Raw genomic sequence first — 13,187 nt, 5'->3', positions numbered from 1 at the left:
TTTGTCCTCTTCTCAGGGCCCTTATCCCAGCCTAGGGCTGCTTTACCTTGTAAAGGAATGACCACAGTAGGCATCGCCCTCTTTTTTAAAAAAACTTTTTTTCTCTTTTGGCTTGCAAACAGTTGGTGTTTCCGGCTCCAGCACTCACTGCGTAGCCAAGGATAAATGACTTAGCCTCTCTGAGTCAGTGTCCTCATCTGTAGAAACTTCTTAGGGTCACAGTGAGGATTAAATAAGTGAATACACATAAAGCATTCAGCATGGTGCCTGGCACATAGAAAATGGTCAATCATTTCCTACTGTTTTTATTTTAGAAAATTGGGAAAATGCAGAAAACAGCATAGAGAAAAAAAATTAGTATCACCTGAACTCTTGGTACTCTGAGATAACTGTGATCCATATTGATATAATTCAGCCAATTTTCTCCTCCCACGTGTAGTGTACAAACTGTTTTGTAATCTGCTTTTCATTTTGAACATTTCCCCACATAATTTAGTGTTCTTTCAAAATATGATTTTTAATAGCCACATTGTATTCCATTGCATGGATGCCGCATAATTGAATCAACCAATTTCCATGAATAATACTTCGGTAAACATATTTACACCCAAATCTTTTTCACCCCTGGAAGAGAATGTAAACTTTTATTCAAGCAGTGATGTCACAGAATAAATGGCAGTTCTTCCAGACTGCTAACCATAATCCCAGGAGTTCCTGTATGAAGAATAAACTCCATCTTGAACATACCACCATAACAGTCTGCCCCAGCCTTAGAGAATCTACATAAATGAGACGGATTTACATTCAAAAACATTACACCCAAATCTTTTTTTTTTTTTTTTTAATTTTTTTTTTTCAACGTTTATTTATTTTTGGGACAGAGAGAGACAGAGCATGAACGGGGGAGGGGCAGAGAGAGAGACAGAATCGGAAACAGGCTCCAGGCTCTGAGCCATCAGCCCAGAGCCCGATGCGGGGCTCGAACTCACGGACCGCGAGATCGTGACCTGGCTGAAGTCGGACGCTCAACCGACTGCGCCACCCAGGCGCCCTACACCCAAATCTTTAACCTCATATTTAACTTTTTCTTAAAATAAGTTCCTAGAAAGGCCATTACTAGGTAAAAGCTACACACTGTTTTAAAGTGGTTACATTTTTTCATATCCTATCCAAATAAATTGTCCCATTTATACTCCAACCACAGTATGGAAGGCCAGTTTTCCTGTCCTTCAGACTTTTTACTTGTCTCCGTGCTTTAATTTTATTCAAGTGCCTCTGAAACTCAGCTCCAAGCACATTTTTTCTCAAAACAAGATGTGATTATTTATTTCTCTCTTTGAGATGGTTAGTATTTCCTGTTACTGCTGGTATAGATCCAAACACTGTGGTTTAACGGGGAGTTAAAACTTCTCCAACTGCCAAGCTCTTTCTTACTCCTAGTTTTCATCTTCTTCATTTCTTAATATTTCTTCTTATGAACTCGCATTCACTACTTTCTAGATTGCTTTTCTTTCCTCCAGTAAATGCTTCTTCAAAACTGATCTTTAGGGGCGCCTGGGTGGCGCAGTCGGTTGAGCGTCCGACTTCAGCCAGGTCACGATCTCGCGGTCCGTGAGTTCGAGCCCCGCGTCGGGCTCTGGGCTGATGGCTCAGAGCCTGGAGCCTGTTTCTGATTCTGTGTCTCCCTCTCTCTCTGCCCCTCCCCCATTCATGCTCTGTCTCTCTCTGTCCCAAAAATAAATAAACATTGAAAAAAAAAAAATTAAAAAAAAAAAAACTGATCTTTAAACTCCAGTGATTTTTCTGGTTCTTTTCTTGTTCCCATTCCTTAATTTTTCTCCCTGGAGGCCATTCAGCACTTAATATGGCTCATATATTAAATAAATATGTTAATTTATCCCAAGATTCATGCCTGTTTTTTATTTCTTTGTGAAGTGTGTTTTCCCAGTATTTCATGTGTGCATGTTGTTTGGACGTTAAACTTGCAGGTTCCTTTATGTCAGACGTTTGTTCTCCAAGCGGTGTTGGGTCTAATGCACTTTACTCAGCAGGCATTCAAGAAGTTGGAATTGGCTGGCTGACAGGTTTTTAAGATGAATTGTGAAGCAGTTAGCAGCTTTTAAAATACTTTGCACCCCCGCCCATTCTTTCATATATATTGATTATTTCCTGAAGAACATATACCACTGTAATAGTAAAGAGCTTTTTAGCTGAATGACCAGTAACAGCCTTCTACCTAGTAGGTTCCTGAATTTAGACACTTAGTCATTCTGCTGCTTTTCTTTTATCCTTTTGAGTATTTTTTTTTTCAATGTTTATTTATTTTTGGGACAGAGAGAGACAGAGCATGAATGGGGGAGGGGCAGAAAGAGAGGGAGACACAGAATCGGAAACAGGCTCCAGGCTCTGAGCCATCAGCCCAGAGCCTGACGCGGGGCTCGAACCCACGGACCGCGAGATCGTGACCTGGCTGAAGTCGGACGCTCAACCGACTGCGCCACCCAGGCGCCCCCTTTTTGAGTATTTTTTTACAAGGTCTGCTCTAGCCCTTTACTGTCCTCCAGACCAAAGTTGCTATGTATGCAAATTCTGTAAGAGGGTGCATTGGCAGGGCACCTTTTGTGTCCTGCCTCACCAGTTTTTAGCTCATCTTTCCAGCTGTTGGCCATCTTCTCAGGTGTAATCTGGAGAACCTGTGAACTGTGTGTCTTCCAGTTTCTGCCCTGAGGCTTCTCTGCTACCACCTGAACAAGCACAAACTTGAACATGTAGGCAGAGTTAGCCTCCACAGGGCAACCATTAACTGAGAAGCCCAGTTTTGAGCTGCATTCCACATGACTCTTCAGAGGGTCCCTAGCAGATTCAAGCCCATTGCCAAATGAAGAAATAAAGGCAAGAATGGAGAAGATGGAACAATTATGGAGAGAGGAACACATTAAATAAAGCTTCCTATACAGCTTTGTATGTGAAGTACATAATTTGCTATTTTGGGTTTAAGCTGTTTACTTTCCTACAGTAATGACATCAATGATAATTAAAGACTAAGTGTAGTAGCATTTTCCAGTGGAAAATGACTCCTAGGCTCTATCTAGAATCGTGAAAGCAAGTTAAGATTGCAAGCAAAGAATTATGAACTGTCAGAAGGTTTTCTCTAAAGGCTATCTCAAAATACCTGATTCTTGACTAGAGCCAAGATGTTAAACTTCTTGGTGCCAAGCACTGAACCAGATGCTGGGGGAACCCAAGGGTATGTAAGATACAGTTCTTATCTCAGCCACACTGAGGAAAATACTTACATCTATACAAATACCTACACAAACACTTGAAAGACGGTTGGCTACTATTAGGTGTGTTCACTAAAAGAATTTGTAGCATTTTAGCCAAACTTTGAAGGATGTGAAGGACTGGCCAAAACCAGTAATTTGTCTACTTCCATTCAAAGTTATTGTGAACATACAGAATGGTAACAGCATAAATTGCTGGGGAAAGTGTAAAGTACCACACGAATGCAAGATACTGATATTGCTAACTAATATTATCGTTTCTGGAATGGTTGATTGTAAGAGCATGTAATTTAGGATTTAAACTTCCAGTAGCATTTCTCATTGATGAAACAATAGATAAGTAATCTTAAATTTTAATTTTGTTTTTCACTTTTTTAGAATTCCAATGAAATTTTTAAATTTAAATTTTCCTTTGTATTATCTGTTACCTATGGAATAATTATAATTTCAGTTAATAAGATAACAGCCTGGTTTTTTATTGAGATATAACTGACAATTGTTTCAGGTGTACAACATAATGATTTGGTATTTGTATATATTAGGAACGATTACCACATTAGGTCTAATTAACATCTATCACCACACATAGTTACAATTTTTTCTTGTGATAAGAATCTTTAAGATCTACTCTCTTAGCACCTTTCAAATATACAATACAGTATTTTCAACTGTAGCCATCATGCCAAACATTATACGCCCAAGACCTATTTATTTTATAATGAAAGTTTGTACCTTTTGACCACCTTCACCCATTTTGACCACCCCCATCCCACCAATCTGTTCTCAGCATCTACGAGTTCAGTTTTCTTTTGTTTTGTTTAAAATTCTACATATAAGTGAGATCGTATGGTATTTGTATGACAGTCTCTTTTTTAACATATATTCATGCTTGAACATAAGGTTTTAACTGCCATTTGAATACATTTAGAGCATTGCCTCAGTATGAAGGTGATTTCTTGAAATATCTTGACAGAATCTAGTATTTTGCCAGAGTTGCTTTCTTTCTGTTCCTCTTAAGAATCTTTCCCAAGGGAAGAACTCTATACATGCACATGCAGTTATACTGTTTTAGAAATGAAATGCCAAAGTATAACAACAACATAGTAAAAAAAAAAAAAAATTATAGGCCCTGTTCAAAGACCTGTATCATGATTTTAATTAGAAAAGTAAATCAGTAGTACAATTGGAAGGAAATGTGTATGCTTTCAATAATAGAGAGTACACCAGTATTTGTAAAATGTGCATTTTAAATTACTGCTGGTACCTCATAGATTATCTCCAAGGAAAAACATTAAAGACAGATATTACACTAAATAGCAAGGTAGTATGAGTCTAAAAATAGTTATTCTGCAGTATGTTTGTTTTCCAGTGTCAAGAGAAAATTGTTATTAAACTCTAGAATTAAATATGTTGTGCTAAATGCTGAGTCCATTTACATTTTATGGAATAATTTTATTTGTTCTGCACTAGATGGCTGGCAGAGAAATTGAGCAATGTTTGGTGATATTTTAAAATTGTAATTTCATCAACAACTGACCTAGGAACTCTAAATGTAAATGTGGAAATAAAAAGTGTTGTGTGCTATATTTTGCCATTCTGAGGACTGATCTATAACTTTTCCCCATCATTTCCCAGTAGACTTTTCCTGGGAAATTAATTGTCATTGTTCTGGCAAGTTTCTCTTCCTCTTAAACTGTGCTAACATTTAAAAGGAAAACTCTGAAGGTTACAAAAAAACATTTTAAAGATAAAAATTATAATAGTAAGAGCAGTGAAACAATTCAGAAATGTGGAGAGTAAAAAGTGAGTATGTTCTCTACAATTGGAGTATAGCCCTCCCTACCTTCTCCCAGGCACATATGATATTACAGATTAAATATATACATACATATATGTATGCTTTCCATAAAAAGGATATATTGTCACTGGTATTCTGTAACTTTGTTTTTTAATGTTAAAGGTAATATCATGATGTTCTTCCTTGTCATTTCATATAGACCCAGCTCATTATTTCCAAAGGCTATAGAACATACTGTTCTATAAATGAAAAAACAAAACAAAACCCTGTTGATGAGCATGTACTATATATGTGTCTGTGTGTGTGCTTAACTCACACTTGTCTTAAATTATGCAATGAATAGCTGTATCAGAATTAAAAAATATATATATATTAAACTATGTGGATGGGTCTTCTAGGCACATATCCCAGAGACAATCCTTTTTAACAGTTTCTTTTATTTAAATTTATTAGTGGTTGTGAGTATAATTTTAAGCAGTATATGTATGCATTTGTTTATTTTATCACCTTCAGTCCCCATGCATGTGAGGCAGAACTGGACCGCCAGGAGATGCCAAACTCTTGGTTTTCTTAAGCGATGTGTTTTAAGAATTTCACAATTCCCCTGATTCATACATGCCGCTGTATCACTTAATTTCTCCCTTAAAGTTCTGTTTAACTTTAATTGTGATTCTCAGCTGGGAGGGAGAAGAGTATGCTATCTCCAGCCCAGCAGCAGAACATACCAGAATCTTTGGGGAGGTCTTTTTCAAAGTATGCATGCCTTCCTTCCTACCTCAAATGGAAGCTTGCTTACCTGGTTGAAAAATAACTGCATGTGATTTCAGGTGTTACTAGTTAGGAGTGCTTCGTGCAGATTCTGTAGCCGAGGAAAAGAAAATAAGCTAAGAACGATCTATTTCTATGTCTGTATATCTATATTTGTATCTATATATCAGAAATATATATGTATATATAGGCCAAGACATTGAGTGGTAAACAGTTCTTTTTTCAGGTTAAGGGCATCATTGCCTTAGGTCTCTTCATTCTGTTTATGCCATTATTCCATTATCAGCCCCAGCAGAGGACTCTCTATTCACTTCACAGGAGTTCCTGCGTAAGCATTAATGAGCAGAGAACATCAAAGCAGAGAAGTGGATGCCGTGGCATAGGTGAGCTCACCGCTGGGATGAGTGACTAGCTTCTGCATTCTAGACAAGGGCAAGTCAGATTTATAGCCAGTAAAATTACTATCACTGGGTTCTCAGAGTTCAGCGGAATAGTTGGAACTCCGGGTGATAACTCTTTGTATGCCAAACCAAATCCATCATCTTTTGTACCTTTAAACCTGGTAGAAAATTCCTAGAGGTCTGTGAGTCTATTTGAAGGCCCACTGTACTTCGTAGAGTGGAGTCTAACAATGACAATGACAAGAATGTGCTTGTCTAAAGGGTTTGTGTCACAGTGCTTTCGGTTTCACTACAGCACTTGAGGGGAAGGGAACAGCCTAAGATGGCTACTAATAGGGTTCTCTACCTGTTTTAACTGCAGACTGCAGCAGAATATGTAAAATCGCGACTCCCAGAGGCCCTCAAACAGCATCTTCAGGACTACGAGAAGGACAAAGAAAATAGTGTTTTGTCGTACCAGACCATCCTTGAACAGCAGATTCTGTCAATTGACAGAGAAATGCTAGAAAAATTGACTGTATCCTACGATGAAGCAGGTATGTTTGTCTTTAACACGCATGCGCGCGCGCACACACACACACACACACACACACACACTTTTTTTCCCTGCAGAAATGTCTTTATACACTTTGGTTAAATTTAGGCCCTTTTCTGAGGTAGAAGATGAAGGGCAGACTGGATTCAAAGTTACATAACACGGATTAACAATAAATTTCTGCTCTGCAGTTTTAGTATCAAAAATTTCATCAAGAGATTCCTAAAAATGGCTCTTAAATATCAAATCCCTTTAAATTTTTTGCTTTTTTTTTTTAAATGGAATTTTTCTGGCCTCTTATCCACCATGCACTCCTGTTGATTTAATCATTTAAAGTGTCACTTCAATTTTGGATACCAGCTAAAACCTTTTACATCCGACAATCCAAGGATTGTTATTTGCTTCAAGCATTACTTTTTAATTTCAGAGACTTTCTTTTCTAAAGAGGTACCATTTTTTTTCCTTCAAGTTTCAAGCTGAACTTAACTTTCTTTTCCTTTAGCTCCTCAGATGAATTCTCACCCCTAATACCACATTGTAGACTTGGGTTCACTGCCTGCCATAATTCACCCATCTAAGGGAGTTTCTTTTTTTTTTAAATTTTTTTTTTCAACGTTTTATTTATTTTTGGGACAGAGAGAGACAGAGCATGAACGGGGGAGGGGCAGAGAGAGAGGGAGACACAGAACCGGAAACAGGCTCCAGGCTCCGAGCCATCAGCCCAGAGCCCGACGCGGGGCTCGAACTCACGGACCGCGAGATCGTGACCTGGCTGAAGTCGGACGCTTAACCGACTGCGCCACCCAGGCGCCCCTATCTAAGGGAGTTTCTTAATGAAGGCATGGACAGGCCTCCTTATAAAACCATTTAAAAATATTACAAGGTCTGTCAGCTAGAACTCAATTTTAACAAAGCCAGTACAGTATTACTTGGAATTTTAAAATCTTTAATAAAATTAAACTTGGGAGAAATATCTTGGATAAAATTGTCATTACTTACCCCTTATTCTCCCTTCCCAGATTTAGGAAAATAGGTTGCTAATGGACAAATGTTGGTAATAATAATCCCCATTTTAATACCAGGAACCCTGTATTTTCACAAGGAAGTTGTTAGTTTGCATCTTATTTTCTTTCTCATGATCTAAGCAGTCTCAATGCTGACATTCTTAACATTTGATTTCAAGCATGAATAGCAAACAGAAGAGCAAATTTAAAAAGCAAACATTAGGGGCAGCTGGGTGGCTTAGTCAGTTCTTGGATTTCAACTCAGGTCATAGTCTCAAGGTCATGAGATCAAGCCCTGTGTTGGAGCATGGAGCCTACTTAATATTCTCTCTCTCTGCCCCTCTACCCTGCTTGCTCTCTCTCTCTAAAATAAATGTTTTAAAAAAAATCTAAAAAGCGTATATTATATACTACATATGTCTAACCACTAAAGCAGTTTTCTGGTTACCAATCTGTTCCCATTTACATTCCATCCTCTAATCCCTTTACACCCCTGTCAGAAAGGATCCATATCTCTACCCTTGCCCAAGACATTTGCCCAAGACATTACTACTCTCTCTCAGTCTCCTTTGCTTTATTAATTTTCCAAACACATTGGCTTTCTTCTGCCTGGTGAGTGGTTAGTTATTTGATCTCCATATTTATCTTGTTTTTAACATTCTTTTCTTTGGAATTCACATTTATCTCCTCTCCCATCCCCAATGAAATAAAGTAAAGCTATGATTTAGCCCAATGAAAATACTATGAATATTTATAGAATCTTAGAGATTATAGACCTCATGTAGTCCACCCACTTGCTGTTCCCATAACCATTTTATGGTGAGAAAACCGGGACCCACAGACCTGCCTAAAATCACACACCTCCTAATTACTAATCAAGCTGGGCTTTCACCACACTCCTGCAGGTTCTCATCCCCTCAGTAGGCATTTGTTGAGTGCATAGCAGATTTCTAGGCCATTGGAAGAAAGAGGAAAAGGTATCAAAAAAGGCAGGGAGGAATCTGAGATATAGAAAACACAGATCTTGCTTGAAGTCTAGCTGGTGAACTAACACATCTGTGTATGACTTCTGGAGAAAAATTCCCGAGGAGTTTGGGAATAGGCACACTCTGGAATAGCTACAAGCTATCAAAATTAAGCTGAAGGGAGTAAAGGAATAGTGAAAGTGGCTCAGATTTTCAGTGGGACTTTTTTGGGGACAGCATTAGTTTAAACCCTGAAGGACAAATGATGAACATGGTTTTATGAAGAGAACATGGTTTTATGAACATGGTTTTAGTCTGCATGCATGAAAGGGCCCAGGTGGACACCAAGCTGGCAATGAACATCAGCCTCAGCCTCCTACCACTCAGTTTTAACTTCTTCAGGAAAAATTTTCCACTCACCTGCACTCTTGTTGAGTAACTACTCATCTGCAGAGGTGCCCTTGTATGTGGACATTAGGGGCAGATACTCTGGCATGGAATTTATCAGTATGAAGGATTTATCAACTTGAAGCAGTGGAATGAATACAGGATTGGGAGCTGGAGAACTGAATTCTGGGACTTTCCTCTGGCTTAACAGTGGTGTGATCTTTAGCAAATTAATCTCTTAGAGCCTCTTTCTGCATCTATAAAGTTGGGCTAGTAATATCTCACAGGGTTATTATAATAAAAGATAGCATATTTGGGGAAGTCCTTAGAAATCATATTGCAAATGCTGCTAATGTTGAATGAGAACAGATTTGGATCTTGTCTGTCTCTCAGACCAGTTTAAAATACTCTTAAGAGGGTTTTCTTGGCATATAAAGTTTGGGGAGGGAGAGGGAAATTTTTAAAAATGATCTTCAGATGCTTCTCAAAGTCAAACCACATCTATCGGTTAAATTCCCCACTCTGGGATCAGTTTGCCCTTGGTCATTCCTGCATGAGGTGACACATTTTGTGGGGACTATGTATATGTATATGAATAGGTGAATGTCACTGTGTGTTATAAAATCAAAAGATTATTCACTGCCTTCTCCTCCACTACCCATATATTTAATATTTCATTTAAAGAAAGAAGAGAAAATACAAAAATACTGTTATTTAATAGAAAAATATTTCATCATAGTACAAAAGAATCAGGATAGAAAATTGGTAAAAAAAAAAAAAAATAGCCAATACCTTCAGATATAAACATCCTATACTAAAATACTCATTTGCTTCAAGTATTGAACTTCTTTTTTTTTTTTTTTTAATTATTTATTTATTTTTGAGAGAGAGACAGAGTGCAAGCTGGGGAGAGGCAGAGAAAGAGGGAGACACAGAGTCTGAAGCAGGCTCCAGGCTCTGAGCTGTCAGCACAGAGCCGGACATGGGGCTCAAACTCACGAACTGTGAGATCATCACCTGAGCCGAAGTTGGATGCTTAACCAACTGAGCCACCCAGGTACCCCAACTACTGAACTTCTTATGCTATCCTAGGTTTGATGTCCTCACGTTCTTTTTTTTTTTTTTTAAGTTTATTTATTTATTTTGAGAGAGAGACAGAGAGACAGAGAACGAGAACACGGGTGAGGGGCAGAGAGAGAATCCCAAGCAGACTCTGCTCTGTCAGCACAGAGCCCCATGCAGAGCTCAATCCCATGAACTGTGAGATCATGACCTGAGCTGAGATCAAGAGTCAGACGCTTAACCGACTGAGCCGCCCAGGCGCCCCTGATGTTCTCACATTTTTAATTCAGCTCTCCTAGTTTTAAGAAGTAGTTGTAAATTAGACACTAGCCTGGTCTCTAGAGAGGTTAATTTGTTTTTAATGCTCATCCACGGATAAATCAGCCTGAGTGACTTAATGACAGTTGCCACCATCTGTCATTGGCTTCTAAACTTCTAAATACCAATTAATGAAAAAATTCCTTAGATGCTTGTCTAAAACCAGTGGCTCAGAGCCTTTTCTCCCTCCCTCCTCTTTGTTAGTCTTTCCTTCTTAGCATCCTGTCTTTTCCTTTAAGTATATACATACCTTAATGCTTTACTCACCTATAATTCAAGTATCTGGCAATCTGACATACCTGAAATTTAGCAAAGAAGTGGAAAGTAAGGAAACACCACATGCAACCATACCATGTCACAGAATTTGTAGACAAACCCATACAACAGAGGCTTTAGATTCTCACCTAGAATCTATATATTTTTATTTTATATTATTCTGAGCAGTTAGGTTATATTTTCCAATGTGATATTTTCTTTTATAAAATTCTTCTTCTGACCATGAGTGTTACATTTTTATTGCAGAAATAGAAGTACGTAGAATGGTGCAAGAGACTAGTAATTATAATAATCCTACCATTGTGAACATTTTGGTGCATTTCCCTCACTCAAAGCATTTTTGAAATATGGTTGATAATTCTGCAGTTTTATATTCGCTTTCTTCACTTAGCATTAGTACGTAAGTACTTCCTCATTTCATTAAAACCTCTTTATGTGAAGATAATTTTAATGGCTGCACACTATCCTGTTCTTTGAAAGTACTGCTAGCTAACTAAACATTCTCCTATGCTGACACTTATGGTTTTTGTTTTTGTTTCTGCTATAATGAATCATGCTGCAATGAATATGGTGGGCATTTGTCTGCATTTCATATTACTTTAGAGAATAGACTTTGGAAAACATGAGTTTAAGATTAGGATTAGAAGGTGGGGAAGGGGATGATAACTGGAGCAGAGACCCTGAGGGCAGCAAGGAATACGAGTAAAGAGTAAATCCACAGACACCTATAAAAAAGTTATTCATATTCCCAGCATTGCACTACACTCTGTGAAATCAGCATCCATAGACTCTATATTATAGGGTTGACATCATTGATCTTCACAGTAGTGACCTTGATTCACAGAGAATGTTAATTATATTTTGTATGTAAAAATAGTAATTGTGTAAACCAGTTTAGAAATATTTTCATCTAAGTGATTTATTTTTAAGTTTTGACAGGAATGAAGATGTTTTATGGTATAATTGAAAGAGGTTTTGGAACTAAAAGACCCAGACTGTATTCTAACTCTACTGCCAACCAGGTTTATGATCTTGAGTGAGTCACCAAATCTTCCTAAAGCCCATTTTCCCATCAATCAAAGGCATGGACAGGATCTCATAGATGTCTTCCATTTCTAAAACTGTAACTCTGGTGTCTTGACACTGGAAAATGTAGGTAGCCATAGTTTCTGCAAGGTTGCATGTAGCTTCATCTTGAATCTTCTGCTTGCTCTATTGCCTCCCTCTTGTCTCCTCACACATCCCATGTAATTTGTATGTAATATCTGACTAAAAGAAAAACATTACTTAACTTTCCTGGCATCTGCATATGAAAATGCCTAGGCACACTTTTGTTCGTGGGATGGGAAGTGAGACGATAAGAGTCCAGCAACATTAGATTTTGGAAGGAGAGTTTCTGAGCCATCATTCATGGATCCTCATTAAGACACCTTAACTTAGATATTTTTATTAGCATTTGTTAATGCTAAGCAAAATTCAGAGTAGGAAGTTTTACATTTGATCTATTAATGTTTTTACTTGAATTGAAGTACAAGTTCATACATATTTCAATAGGTTGGGTTTAGCAATAGAGAAATTTCCAAAGAAAGCAGTGGCATGATTTGAGAAGAGATCAAAATAGCATTTTACATTGTCTCACTGACTACCATTATGTAAATTTTCTTAATTTGTCATAGTGGGCAAAAGTTGAAGGGCTGAAAGAGCAGGAAAGGGAATCTTTCTTTGCATTGTTTATTTTTAGGCTAGTATAATCTTCATATTTCTTTATATAATCTCAAATTGTTTCTAAGGTTTTTGTTTTTGTTTTTTGAGTTGGGGCATGAATAAATAGCCTACATATTCCCTTGTTAAGGATAAAGGAGTATGGCTTGTAATGCTTTGTGTTTGAGGGAATTCTGAGGAGAGTAGGCCGATATTCTCTGCCTCACATACAGGAACCCTAAGACATGGGAAATGGGAGTAAAGAGCTGCCCTACCTCCCCTTTTGGGAAAAGCCAAGTGTAGGTCTGTCCAGTGGTGCCATCTTGCTGCAGGCTTCAGAGACAGTTGCCTGATTAGAGCTTCTTCTCAGAGTTAAACCAAAGACCAGTCAGAGTTTTATTTTTATTCTTACAGTTCACTAGAAACCCATATAGCTTTCCAACGAGCACCGGTTTCCACCTCATAGAAAGAGCACTTACAAGTAGAAAGTGAACCAGATAGTGCCGATGAGGGAAGGGGAGAACCCAGCTGGCTGTTTATTGCGTTCATTTACGCATCACTTAAAGCTGGGGACCTGAAGATCCACTTACAAGTGTCAGGCAATCACATACAACTTTCCCAAAGGAGGTGAGAAAGAAAGAGCAGCTTTAATTTTTCAGCCTTTTCATTTGTGATTCCCTGATGTTGC

The 13,187-nt window shown here is 38.0% G+C and overlaps 1 protein-coding gene across 3 annotated transcripts in view; it reads left to right on the top strand.

Moving 5' to 3' along the window:
* Nucleotides 1–13,187, top strand: part of PPM1L (protein phosphatase, Mg2+/Mn2+ dependent 1L) — a 302,063-nt gene that overhangs the window by 190,531 nt on the left and 98,345 nt on the right. For 2 of the 3 annotated variants that reach the window (XM_045503076.1, XM_045503078.1), the window contains exon 2: nucleotides 6,613–6,787. In XM_045503076.1, the coding sequence (XP_045359032.1) occupies nucleotides 6,613–6,787 (175 nt within the window). Of the gene's footprint in view, nucleotides 1–6,123; nucleotides 6,234–6,612; nucleotides 6,788–13,187 lie in introns of those variants that run through there. The other variant, XM_045503077.1, reaches the window with a different exon arrangement.

The sequence above is a fragment of the Leopardus geoffroyi genome, chromosome C2, assembly GCF_018350155.1.
Source record: "Leopardus geoffroyi isolate Oge1 chromosome C2, O.geoffroyi_Oge1_pat1.0, whole genome shotgun sequence".
NCBI lineage: Eukaryota > Metazoa > Chordata > Mammalia > Carnivora > Felidae > Leopardus > Leopardus geoffroyi.
Note: the sequence above shows the minus strand (reverse complement) of the source record. Positions and strands in the feature narration are given on the sequence as shown.